Below are 13,680 nucleotides of genomic sequence, written 5' to 3' on the forward strand. Positions count from 1 at the left end.
AGGTGAGTGAAAAATAGGCATTTTTCAGACCCTTGAAATTTTCTTTAAGTTTCTCATTTAAAAAACTGTTTTGGACACGCATTTTGGTACATAATAAATAACGAACACTTCAAGATTATCCCATTTGTCTACTCAGGTTTTTGATAACCAATGTGTATGTACTAAAACATGTGGGAGGATGTAGAATAATTAAGAAAATTGTTTTGTGAGTAAATGTAGATTTGATTTTGCCCTGTGTTTTATTTTGTAAACAAACATAGCTATACGAGGAGTTAGCTGTATAGACAATGATAACTTTACTGCATACATTTTATGATTTGGCCTCATTTTAATCTGTGCAAAGAAAAAACATTTCCAGGGGAATTATAGTGAATACATTTCAATAACATAATATTTTTTTGCAGTGGCCTTTTAATTTTTTTTTTCAACTATGATTAAAGAATGTGAATGTAAGGTTCTAAGTATAAAAGGGTCAATGTGCATAAAGGGAAGATATAAATGTGAGTACATAACACTATTTTACTGTATTTAGCCTTGAAGCCTAGGACCTAGGCTTTATGATTTAAGCATCTAATGTACAGTATATAATACATTGACGTCATCCCATAATAAGCAATCCGAACGGCAAACAGGGTCAAAAAGATATGCTAGTCAGTTAGTTAAAGACATAATGATTTTAACAAGATATTATCGTGTACTTACCTTGTTTCGATTAAAAAACTCAGTGTAGCATGTATCAGCGAGTGTCAAGACACAGCTGTGAACGGCCAGAGCCGGACTTTGTGGGGATTTTATGGGTGAAACACAGTAATATAACAAGGGTCCCGATGCAGAAGTCACAGACAAAAAGGAGTGGTCGAGATTTTCTTTTTCAAATATTTACCCTTTTAAATGTTTGTTTTTTCAGTTTTTCTTCATTTGGATTGATTATCATCTAAAACATCAGAGAAAATGTGCAGTAAAATAAAAAATACAATTAAGCGATAGTTATGAGGTAGATATCCATGACCTATTTACGGATACAATTTTTTTTCATTGTGACGTAATTTGTATAAAAGTTAAAAATATGTGAGTCAAAAAAAATGTTCAACTCTTTTTTAACTAACTATTAGACATTTAATGACTAAGTTAAAAATGATAAACTTTTCGAATAATTTAATTACTTACCTTCTTTTAATGGTTGGGTTGAAACAAAAGCAGTTCCACAGTGTCTTTAAATTGGGGTCTCCAGGGTAAATTGGACAAATTTAAAATAGTCCGGGGGGATAATGCGCCATGAAACTGCTATGGCAGCATATAGACATATTGTTCTATCAAACACAACAGTTCTTTTGACTTAAAATACAGCAGTTTATTTTTAAACGGGGGTTCAAGAGCAGAACCAGCCTTGTGAGTGTTTTCTGCCATATATGTATTAAAAATTGAAATAAAACCCATCCACAATAGAAAATACTGTAGTTCAAGTTAAGAAGTTTATGGCAAAACATGTTAGAATTTTATCTCCAGGTGTGCATCTGGACATTAAATGCTTTTTATTGACAAAACATTGTTTTTTTTTAAAAAAAGCACTCAATGTAACATTAAATATCTGTGCATTGGCAAATCATGTGTCTGTTTCAACTAACTTACCTTGTACTATGAGGTAGATCAGTGATGGCTTCGACTGCTTCTTTGTCTGTATGGAGCAGGTGTACGACCCTTCATCATAAACATCCACCTACACATGAATGTACAAAGTTATTCTTACATATTTAATACCTGTACAGTACGTATTGCACAGTACATATTTTTTTATTGTGTTTCAACGTTATTATTGTAGCCACGAAAGATTTGAGAACGATTCACCAACATCCACATTCCGAAAAAAGCAGAAATAAAACAGAGTCAATGCGGTCTACAGGACGCAATGAGGAACGGACTGAGAGTAAATATCATGTTCAACTCATCCCGCTAGATAAAAAAAACAAAAACAAAAAAACAAACAAAAACAATAATACCTGACTGCGGCCGACAGCCGCTACAAACAGCGCCCAGTTGGTAGTTGCTAAAAACATACGGCAACATACGGCTATGATAGATATCACATATATGTAGAACTAGATGCAAAATAACTAAAGATACACGATATTATCGGTCACCAATAATTATCGGCCGATAATGGCAATTATGACGTCACACAGATAATCCAGATAATAAAAAAATTCAACCGATAATGCAATCCGATAATTATATACTTAATTTTGCCTCCAAATGTGTGCAACCGAAGAATTCAGCACACCGCCTCCTAAACCCCTCCCCTCTCTGAAGCCCCTGAGGGAGGAGGGGTTGAGGAGGCAGAGTTACAGGACAAGAAGTAGTTGAATATTATGGCGGCTGTTACTAAAAAAACGACGCTCTCGCCATCTGCGAAACATGTACCGCAGAAGTTCCACGAGGCAGAAAGCAAGCATCCTCATTCAAAACCACTAACCCAGCAGCCATTTAAAACTGCATCACAAAGATTTTTGGAACGAATACGAGGCTGCTGCTAGCGGGAATGCTAAAGCTATTGTAAACACTAACTAAGTTAAACTACAGGGCTTGTAACGATACAGAGTCGGGCTGTTTGGGAATGCAGCCCAAGGTGGGTGGTAAATCCGCATCTAAGGCTAAACACTGGCACGACTGGAGACCGATAGTCGGCAAGTAGCCGTCTTCTGACGGAGCCCGCCGCTCTGGCCGGTCCGGCAGGCCACCGCCGCCGCCTCGCCGTTGGCGGGGCGGGCAGAGCCCGGTTCCCCGGCTTCGGGACCTCCGGCGAACACCCCGGTTTCTCGAGCGTTCCCCCATGGCGTGCGAGCAGAGCCAGGACTCAAATACACCGCGGCGAACCGGCTGGGGCGGGCGGGTTATCCGGTACGAACGTAGCTGCCGCCCCCACCGAGACAAAACTTTTTTTTTTTTTAACCTAAATGACCCGAGAACCAAAGCCCTGGATGAAAAAAATAATGCAGTTTATACGACCACCATTCTTCATGAAAAAGTGATGTCCAGTATGCAAGCTTATCATGACGGCACAGTGGTTAGATCAAGGGTGGGCAAACCGGTCCTCGAGGGCCGCAGTGGGTCCTGGTCTTTGTTCCAACTGACCCAGCACAGATAGTTTAACCAATGCGGTTTCAGCAGAAATGAGAAGCACCTGACTGCAATCGACTGATTGCACTTGTAAAACAGCAGATTGGTGAAAAGGTGTCCTCTTAATGGGTTGCAACAAAAACCCACACCCACTGCGGCCCTTTGTGGAATAGTTTGCCCACCCCTGGGTTAGATGATAATTTAAACATGGAGAAAACGAAGTCAGCCAGTCGATAATGCATTCAGTAAGTAAAATGACGAGCGGTCAGATGACTTTGTAACGGTGCCTTTATTTTCGGCTTAACAAAACTCAGGCACAAAACAACACGCACGCGGATGCGAGCTCCAACTCCATCCAAATAGTACTGCCGTGTATCAGTTTAGCTGCTGTAAAGGAAATGTCGTGAAAGCCGCAAATGTAAACAAAGCGCTGCAGAATGGGTACATTTCATCTCGCTCTTTTGAGTTAATCATTTTCACAGTGTGCAACAAAGCATATACCGTAACATTAGCAATCACTTTTCAAATTATTTAACTTATTTCTCTGATCAATTACAGTCACAGTAGATAATCAAATTCTTAAATCAATATTCTGTAGCCACAAATATTATTCAAAATCTTTCCTTCTTCCAAGTTTTTGTTTTTTTTAGGATTAAGTATAACAATGTATTGCTTAAAACAAGGCTGTTAAGATTATTTTCAGCTAGCTATTTTTCTTCCAAGAAATCTGAGAGAAATACACTTGAAGCGATGGCAGATAATTTCACTTATTGCCAATAGATTTACACTTAAAACTGACAAGTTTTAAGGAGGTGTGTTTTGCAGTGTTGAGTATCAATATTCTATTTATAATCGAATTGGAGCCTATGAATCGTAATCGAATCATGAGGTGCCCCAAGATTTCCACCTCTAATCTCTACCCTGATAAATTTACACTTGCACAAATTATGGAGACTGAAATGTAAGGGGAAAAAAAAAACTTTCATGAGTAGGTTAATACTGAAATCCAGTATCAATAGTGTCTTATTTGGAGGCTACATATCTTGTCAAAACAGGGTAGTACCTTGAGGACACTCCTGTACTAAAGATACAAGGGAAGCCTTTATGTTTTGTTGGTTTTGAATGTAAATTCAAAGCCATTCATCTTGTCTCTGCTTTGTCACCACTAGGGTCATTATTACCTTCTGTATGCGTAGGCTGTACTCAAGTTGTCCTTTGGTAACCAGATCGACTCTGGGATCCAGAGACCACTTATCCTCACCGGCAAAGATAATGTTTGATCGATTGAGCCAGGCCACCCTGGAGGCTTTGTCATCAACATAACACCTGTGGGCAGATCAGAACAAAGGTAAGGAGAGGGGACAAAAACAGAAGCTCAGTCTTTTGAGAATTTGTATGAAAGAATATAACAAATATGGTCTTAGCATTTTTTAAAAATAACTTAAAACTTGCTATTGGATATTTTCTTCAATCTTTTGATTGATATACAGCAAGCGCGTGTTGGAGATTGACCTCAAACCAATTCCCCAGTACCAAGAGGGTCCATGGCACCCACACAATAAATCTCTATGCACCATTCGTCCATCAACATTTCATAAAAAAAAAAAACAAAAAAAAAAAAACCTAACTCGTAGGAGGTCATTCCTTTTTACATCAATTAGAACATCTGCACAACACAACTACGCTTTAAGCCACATTGCATTCAGTGCACTGTATGTCTAACAACATGTACTATACATTGAAAAATTTTCAATGACCATGACCTATAAGAAGTCACTACCGCGGACTAAGCAACTGTGAAGACCATGGCAGTATCATTACAGCAATCTCCAGTTGAAAGTATAATGCCTGTAGGGTAGCTTTTTTGTATTGCTCTCAAAACGATTAAGATAAAGCGTAGATAGATGTAGATATTTATTTTAATATTTTACCCATCCAATCACTGTATGACATCAAGAGTATTTTACTCCGACATTTCACCGAAATGTTTTTTTCAATCAACAGAAACTCTTCATTTGCAAGGTAAGAGACAAATGATTTTGTCTACTCCCTGTTCCATGATTTAAAAAAAAAAATGCCAAGGAAGAGTGCATTGAGCTCTTGTAAGAGTTGGAATGGATTTGAATGTCTGACAAATAAATACATTTTAAAAAGTGATAAATGTCTAAAACAATAAGAATGGAAATTAATCATAATGCAGACAGTAAATTTATATGCAAAATTTAAATCTGCCTCACAGAGCTGTGTGAAGGGAGTTTTTTTATTTTGTTTTATTTTATTATTATTATTTTTAAGTACACATTCTAATAGCAGTGGGAACCTCTTGGTACCTCACGATACGATATAATTTCCGAAATGAAGCTCACGATAACAATAATCTCACAATATGGCGACACAACGATTATCGATACATTGGTCAGGAAATCATTCTGTAAAATAACTACTAAACAGAAAAACAAGCTGTTTTCATCCTTCTGCTGTATGTTTATCACTAGTAGGCGGCCAGTGCATTTCAACTGGGAGGGTGGCAGCGAATGAAACGCTCCCACTTCAAACGGGCCCTCCAACTTCTACGGTCGTCAGTGGCAGCCAATGCCAAGCAACAAGGTAATTTTGGGCAATTTCAGATCATTAGCTGTTGATTTTACAGTCACTTCTGGTAACACTTTATAATAACTATCCGTTTCACTAGTTAATAGATCATTAGTAAACTGTTGATAAATGATTTATTGTTGATTTGTGAAGTATTTGTTAACAGTTTGTTAAGCATTTACAGGGTGTTCTTAACCTGAAACACAGTTTGTGTAGAAACGTTTCAGGTTTTTGTGTGTAACGTTTGGCATTTCTATCTTTTCAGGTTGAGAAATGCAGTTCACTTCAGAAGAAAAGGCATTTTGATAAGGCATTTTGCAGGCAGCGCTCATGTTGCACATTTATGAAAATCTGTCATAGAACCAACAAATATTTGTTCTTTTCTTTGTATATTTAACCAGTAAAACTTATGACCTTGAACATAATGTGTATATAGTTTTATTAAGATCCATCAACTAGCATGGGCATTTAGAATGGGGTCAACTATATTGGAACATCCTGTAAATGCTTAACAAACTGTTAACAAATACTACACAAATCAACAATAAATCATTTATCAACAGTTTACGAATGATCTGTTAACTAGTGAAACGTATAGTTATTATAAAGTGTTACAGTCACTTTCTGTTAATTTTGAGGCATTTCAGAGTCACCTCCTGTTGATTATGGAATTGACCCGGGAATGAATTGGCAGTGACTCATACTCAACAGGAATTGACCTGTAAATGCCCTAAAATGAACAGAAAATGACCCGTAAATGCTCCGAAAATAGGAACGAGTGTCTGTGAATGCTCTGGTTACAAACAAACGAACAAAAGTTCAATTGCCCTTCCCGGTCTTAATAGATTGGGCATCGAGTGGAAGATTTTGGTAGCAACTTGTTAGTTCCTTTTTATTTTATTTTTTTTATTTTTTATTTTTTTAAACATTGACACCTTTTTAAAACGATATTGATTCTTGGCATATCGAAAACCTTTTGGGATGCACAGTATCACAATATATCACCATTTCGATATTTTGTCACACCACTACATTCTATATCATTTCTCCTCCTCATTTGTTTAGCATTAATGGCTCACATTGTTTGTGTACATTATACACTCTACAATGTTAAAGAAAAAATATTTAGTTTCAGGTTACAGTATTTATTTTTGTTATAAAGCACATAAAGAATGCTGTGCAAGAACACATTTCAGCACTTGATCATGCTCCCTAGATTACAGACCTATTCATTTTTCAAAAGTGACTTTATCTGCTCAGGGTTACAGCCAGCAAAGCCAGAGCCTATTTCAGCAGATGAAAGAGAAAAAAGCACAACACCCTTGACCGGTTGACTTTCGATCACAGGAAAATTCAACTAGAATTCAGCCTGCATCAGTGGGATGGAAGTATTTATGTCACATGTGCCTGCTATTTTATGAAAAAAAAAAATGCATGCACAAAGTCTGAAAATGTTTGGTTTAGTTTAATGGGCCATTTGCAATAAATCAACTGTGAACAACTACACAGTTTAGCTCTATAAATGTATCCACTATGAGTAATTAATGGGTTATTTCCACAACAATCAGAAGTCGATATATAATAAATCAAGGACAACTTTATAGTTAGTTCTTTTTTTATTTTTTAAGTCCTAACACACGTGACCAATATCAACTTACTGAAACCGCTTAACAGTCAATAAACACAGGTGCCCAATTGCAAGTGATTGGTGGATTTTAAACATTGTCAGTGATCGTAGGTGGGTAGGCTAGGAACTAGGGGGAAGGTGGACCCAAACAGAGCATAACAGAGGGAAGGCGTAAATGCAAAAATGTTTAATAAAGTGGTCAATAAACAAAGTACAAACAAAAGACAGGGAATTCAAAGGTGTAAAGGTAAAACAAAAGCCAAAGTCTAACCTAAAATACCTGAGCCAAGGTAGGACGAGGGCACAGGACCATACGCTTGGACACTGACATTTACGAGACATAGACGATGACGCAACAAGAAGGGACTGCACATGGGGAGCTTAAATACAGACATGGGGTAGCAAGACTATGAAAACAGGTGGGTGACACGAGAGACAGCAGATTGTTCGACACACAAGGAGCAGGCACAACAGCTAAAATCAATGGGCAATCATGAGGACAAGACACACTAGGAGGAAACACAAACCCTAACAAACATAGTGTCAGTCAATCTTGAAGGAGGAAAAAGGCAAGTAGAACGTCCATCCTTCCTTGCTATTGGATATTTTCTTCAATCTTCTGATTGATATACAGCAAGTGTGTGTTGGCAATTGACCTCAAACCAATTTCACAAAGTACCAAGAAAATACAGTATTTACTCATCTTTATTTCTTTATCATTTTGCCCTTTGTAGAGTCATCAAATCTGCCTGTTCACAGCAGCAAGGTGCAAAAAATAACATCATATGGACGTTGTTGAGCTATTCCATTCATCAGATGTCTGTCTCTCACTTGGACCCCTATTGGAACATGTGCCTTTAAAGTGCCTGTGACACGAAAAAGCATGTTTATTTCATAATACACGCGGTATTTTATGCTCCTGAATGAAATGGATGCTTGGATGTGTGTCGGAGCGATCGCTATATTTATTTAGTTTTTTGAATCCCGCGCCATGAAAATGAGTGACTTCCGGCAACAGTCTCGAGTTGAGAAAGAGGGCGCTGTGACGTGTACGAAGGAAGGAGTCCTCTTCACTATACAGCCGTACTGTTGTATGACAAGGACTAAGGATTCAGTTGATTTTGCGGATTAATACGTTTATTTTTTGCATCACGCCAGCCGAACGGCTGCAGAGAAATCTTGCTGTATGAGGAAGAGGCGTGTGCGCCTTTTTGGGGTTTCAAAAGGTTCCCATTCACCGGTGGATATTGGCCAAAACAAGCCCTAATACTGTGGGACAATGGGACTTACAAGGAAGTGAGTAGACATCGTGTTTTAAGTATTTATGTTTTATGTATTATGTAAAATACTGGGATCATTTTAATAAGTAGGTGGCTTGCATTTTGTGGCTGACATGCTCCTTGTCCACTCGGCTGACAACCGGCGGCTTGTCGCACATCCCCCCTGCCAGGAGAGCACTATACTCGGCTTATTCTGTCAAATTTTCTGACCGATCAGAAATTGCAACTTTGTGTTAAAAATAGCCGCAAATACAGCGATTACAAAGTAAACACTACAAACGTTCTTTAAATAAAGGACTACTTACGTTCGATCATGGATTGGCATGTAAAAAGCTCTCCTCATACACATTAGCTGCACATGTTTGCTGCACAACAACTGCAGCCACTCTCGTATGACTCTCTGTTTACGTCTATGCGTGTAGTAAAGCATTATTTTGCCATATTCGTGTTGACCATTTGGCAGCTACATGCTCCTCCGACGTTGGCTGGTTTGTTCGGCGGTCATTGTCAAGCTGCTTCCCCGGCGAGCTCTCCTGTCCGTAGTAGCAGGGGAACTATCTGTAAATTGCTCTCCGCAGGGCGGGTTGGCGATCGGCGAAGACAATCGACAACCCAGTTGTCATGTGAAATGTTCTGGGCTAGTTAAGACTTTGAAACATCACTCAGTTCAGGTTAGCATGTTGACTAGCTGTTACGCCTCTTGATTTGTTTACATTCTCCAAAGCCAGGGGAGGGAAATGACATAAGCCCAATTTAGGTGGCATAAAATATCGTTCGGGAGGTGCGACAGTAAAGGTGAAGTCCACAGTTTTGACCATTATGGAGTAATTTTGCCATGTCGTCCTGAATAATGCATTTTTATTATTTCATATTCCCTTTAGCACAAGATACAAGTTATTTGTCATGACCATGCCATTTATTTAGCTATTGGGGAAAAATTATTGGATAAAAAGAATATCCTGTAAAAATATTGGAGTAGAGAGACTGAAACAATGATATTTTGCGGCTCTCTTCGTCGCGTTTTCCTCGTAGTGAATAATTCCCCCTCAATGGGCTGAATACTAAATCAGATGAAATCGTGACTCTGCTGACGTCATCCACCTGTTGGGAATGCTAGAGCCCTATAATGGTAGGTGTGGCTAACCGGCAGATTAAAAACGTCAACTGCGCTTTGCTAAACTGTTGTATATAGTCGAATTGTCTCAAAATATGATTCTAATTCACATAATAATCCTATTTGAGACTTTTTTTCTCCAGTCGTACGCACTTTAATGTAGTATAACCAATGTTGTCGAAGTTTTCACTTCATGCTATCAATAACGAGGAACCTACTCAGAAGTAGAGAACTTCATAACCGTTGTCAGAGTACTTGTCACACTCCCTCCTTTTAGGCAGACTAACTGTCAAAGTGGCTTTCTCACTGCAAGAGTTCTGGAGGACTGGAATAAAAAAAGGAAAAAGAAAATGGACTTGTCATAATCTTAAAATCAGCTACAGACTGCTGAGTTGGACTTACAGGAGGGCTGGATTGAATCGATTTATCCTCCCAGTCGGTGTTGTTTTCGTCAACGATGACGACAACGAAAACATTCCATTAACGAACATTTTTTTTCATGACAATAACGTCTTGATGACGAGCTGAAACGTGTCTTGGATGACTAACGTGACGAAAAGATTGCCAATTTACATCTGACGAGATAACAGCGACATGAAAATGCGCCATCGGACCCGTCATTTGTTCACAAAACGTGACATTTAAAATTTTTTTTTTTATTTGTGCTGTAGTCAGTCAGCTGCTACCGAGCCGCCATTCACGTGACTTGCGCACGCCCCCGCCCTCCCCCGAGGCAGTGCAGATGAGCAGTGATCTAAAATCATCAATAGCGGCTCCAGGCGCGAGGATTCATGGTCGCATTTTAACTAGAATCCTACCGAAAGAAGCATGCAATGCACTGTCACCGTGGAAGCAAGTGTGGCGGCTGTGGCCGCATACTTGGTGGAGAAAATACCTGTACTAAACTCTGAAGCGTTACCTCAATGTTTGACACGTTGTTATTTGTGCGAAGATAAGTTGTTACATGCATAGACTTCATAATGTATTTACATGACACATTCCCCATCCACTGTGTCACGCCTTCCCGAAGGGGGACGTCCAACACTCCGCTTCATTTATTAGCATTCGGTCTCATGCAGCGATCTAACGCCAGATTGAGGTTGAAAAAGTACGAAAGCTGTACTGCATACAAACAAGAAGGATTGTCCCAGGAGTGATTAGTTCGAGGATTCAAGGTAATTATTATATTTTTCGTACAATGCATGCATTTTGAAACGTTGTGAAAAAAATCAATGGGAGGAATTAGCCGCTACAGCATTGGCATAATACTTCGCAATATTTATGTAAAATGAATGGTACCTGCACGTTTTTTTTTGCTTTTAACCAAGAATCAAGACTGTTTTACGTCCATATCTATGAAGAATTCAGGGATTTAAGCATTTATTCACAAGAATTTTCAACAGAAAAAGCTCTTTGTTTATATATGGCAGCTGCTAATTTCCTTACTGACTAGCCTCATAGTTTGCAATATTTACGTAAAATAAATGCTACCGGAACGTTTTTTTTTTTTTTTTTTCTTTGCTTTTAACCAAGAATCGGGACTGTTTTACATCCATACGGGGGCCGCTAATTTCCTTACTGACTAGCCTCATAGTTCGCAATATTTACGTAAAATAAATGCTACCTCCATTTTTTTTTTCATTTGTTTTTAACCAAAAATCGAGACTGTTTTACATCCATATCTATAAAGAATTCAGGGATGTAAGTATTTATTCACAATAATTTTCAACGGAAACAGCTCTTTGTCTGTGTTTCCAGTCGGTCAGCTTTTACAGATATAGGCCCCCGATGAATCGGCCCCGTGCCTTGTGTCCCTTCAGTACATTATGAGGTCTATGTTACAAGTCATTTTAAGATATCATAGACCCATAGTTTTATTCAGCAAATGGTCTCTTATCATTTTATATATATATTTCCACATTCCTTGTGTATATTTCCACATTTCTAGTGTAAATGGAGCGCCCAGTTTAGGCTAATGTGTTAGTTTATTTGCACTGCTATTATTAATAAGCCTTTGAAATCAAACAATGTGCAGCCTGCTAACATCATGCTATGCGGAGAACATTTGGCCATATTTGATCACGCAGCACGCGCTTCAACCTATATTTGGGCTGACTGATACATACTGTATATAGTGTAAACATTTGTTGTTCCCCATAGGTTTAAAATGACAGCAAATCTTAATTGACCTACTGTATATAAGGTTTTACTTTGAATTATCATAACAATCTGTTACAGAGCCCAATTATTCCCCTTACTTGATAGTTAACTCGTTCACTTGCATTGACGGTAATAGACGTCCAAACGTTTGACTCTTTAGCCTTCTGCTGTGAAGCTGTCAGTTTGTAGACAGTTTGTAGGTTGGCAGCGAATATTAACATTCTTTGCCATTCCTCCCACTTTTAATGAATTGACATCTACTGTAGCGTTGCAACTGGCAGCTAATGAGTTTATATAAAACACTTAACAGGTCAGTCACAGACTCTTTACATTAGTCTTTTTCATGGTCTAGCCAATATGTGTAGAATTACAACATCCAAAGTACTGTAAATAAATTTTCAGATAATTTTGTCGTGTACATAATGCTGAATGTTTTAATTGGATTTGTAAATGCATCCCTCTCCCCCATCCAGATCACTGAGGTTGAAATGCCTAAAGCGAACAAGAAGAACAACAGGATACAATCATCCAGAATTGCAGTTTATGAGGCAGTGTCCAAATATAAGCCACACTCGTTAGAACAATGTGCCAAAGAAAATGCGCTTGCTCTTTGGATTGGGCGTAGTGGGCTACCTGCTTCCACAGGTGAGTTACTGCAGTGAAATTCAATTTGAACTTGTTCTGAGTGGGCCAGGAGTTTGTTATCACTTTTGTGTTGTTTTATAGTTAACAGGGTTTGTCCTATTTTATTTTCCATACATGTTATGTATTCTTACTTAAGTTCCTTATAAACTGCAAGCTACATATGACTTATACCAGGAATTTTATTTTACTGCATTGATTTTGTAAATTTCACCAAAATAAAGCTTGTGTTGTGAAAATAAATGTTTACTTGATTGTCAATGTTTATTCTAAATTGTTGGAAACTTTTTTTTTTTTTTTTAACTAAAACTTTGTGTATCCGTCAACAAAGTCTAGTCTGAAACTTTTTGAGTTTTCGTCAACTAAAACTAGACTAAAACTTGTAATCCTCATCAATATCATACCCAGCTCATTTTCATTTATTCATGCTTGTCATGTCTCAGACATCTTCCATTCTATCATAAAATTATTATTATTTTTGCTTTTAATTGTAGATGTGTTATCTACTACCTAGCCGTCAGGCTTGGAAAGAAAAAGTGATTACTCGGACCTATAGTATAAATTCAGCTTTAAGATAAGAAGTACTTGTCCAAACGTAGATTGGTACATGTGGTATCACAACCTCAGTTTAGATATTGTGATGTTCAACATTGCTTTTGATGTGTTTTATCACCAGAGGTCTGATGATAAACCACAGCTAACACAGGCTACACACTTTTAACCCTGTCACAGAGCCTGGGCTACAAGTTGCTTTCATTACTTTCATACTGCACTAATGAGCGTTTCTACATTGTGGGATAATTTTTCTTATTAATGGACTTCATCAGGATTCTATTTGATACTGTAGCTACTTTGTAAAAAATGTAGCCTTGTTGGTTGATTTAATTGGTCCATTATCAGGGGTGCCAGCAAACTAAACATGAGACTGAAAATGGGTCTTTAAGGTCACGGTGCTCCCTAGTTATTTTACCAAATCACCTTTGATGCTATGCTGACATTTATTAAAAAATACAGTATGTTGCAAAAATACTACATCACTTGGAATCACACATTTTAAAAAAATAACCAAGGACGTCATAAACTAATGCCAGTACAACTGTGGTCATTATTTGTTATGACATGCTTCATTTTTGTACAACATATTTTTGTAC

The 13,680-nt window shown here is 38.0% G+C and overlaps 1 protein-coding gene across 2 annotated transcripts in view; it reads right to left on the bottom strand.

Annotated features, from left to right (window-relative positions):
* lsamp (limbic system associated membrane protein) overlaps positions 1-13,680 on the bottom strand; it is a 475,339-nt gene that overhangs the window by 72,222 nt on the left and 389,437 nt on the right. For both annotated transcript variants that reach the window (XM_057839958.1, XM_057839957.1), the window contains 2 exons: positions 4,296-4,440; positions 1,630-1,717 (listed from right to left, as the gene is read on the bottom strand). In XM_057839958.1, coding sequence (XP_057695941.1) covers positions 1,630-1,717; positions 4,296-4,440 — 233 coding nt within the window. The remainder of the gene's footprint in view (positions 1-1,629; positions 1,718-4,295; positions 4,441-13,680) is intronic.

The sequence above is a fragment of the Corythoichthys intestinalis genome, chromosome 6 (assembly GCF_030265065.1).
Source record: "Corythoichthys intestinalis isolate RoL2023-P3 chromosome 6, ASM3026506v1, whole genome shotgun sequence".
Lineage (NCBI taxonomy): Eukaryota > Metazoa > Chordata > Actinopteri > Syngnathiformes > Syngnathidae > Corythoichthys > Corythoichthys intestinalis.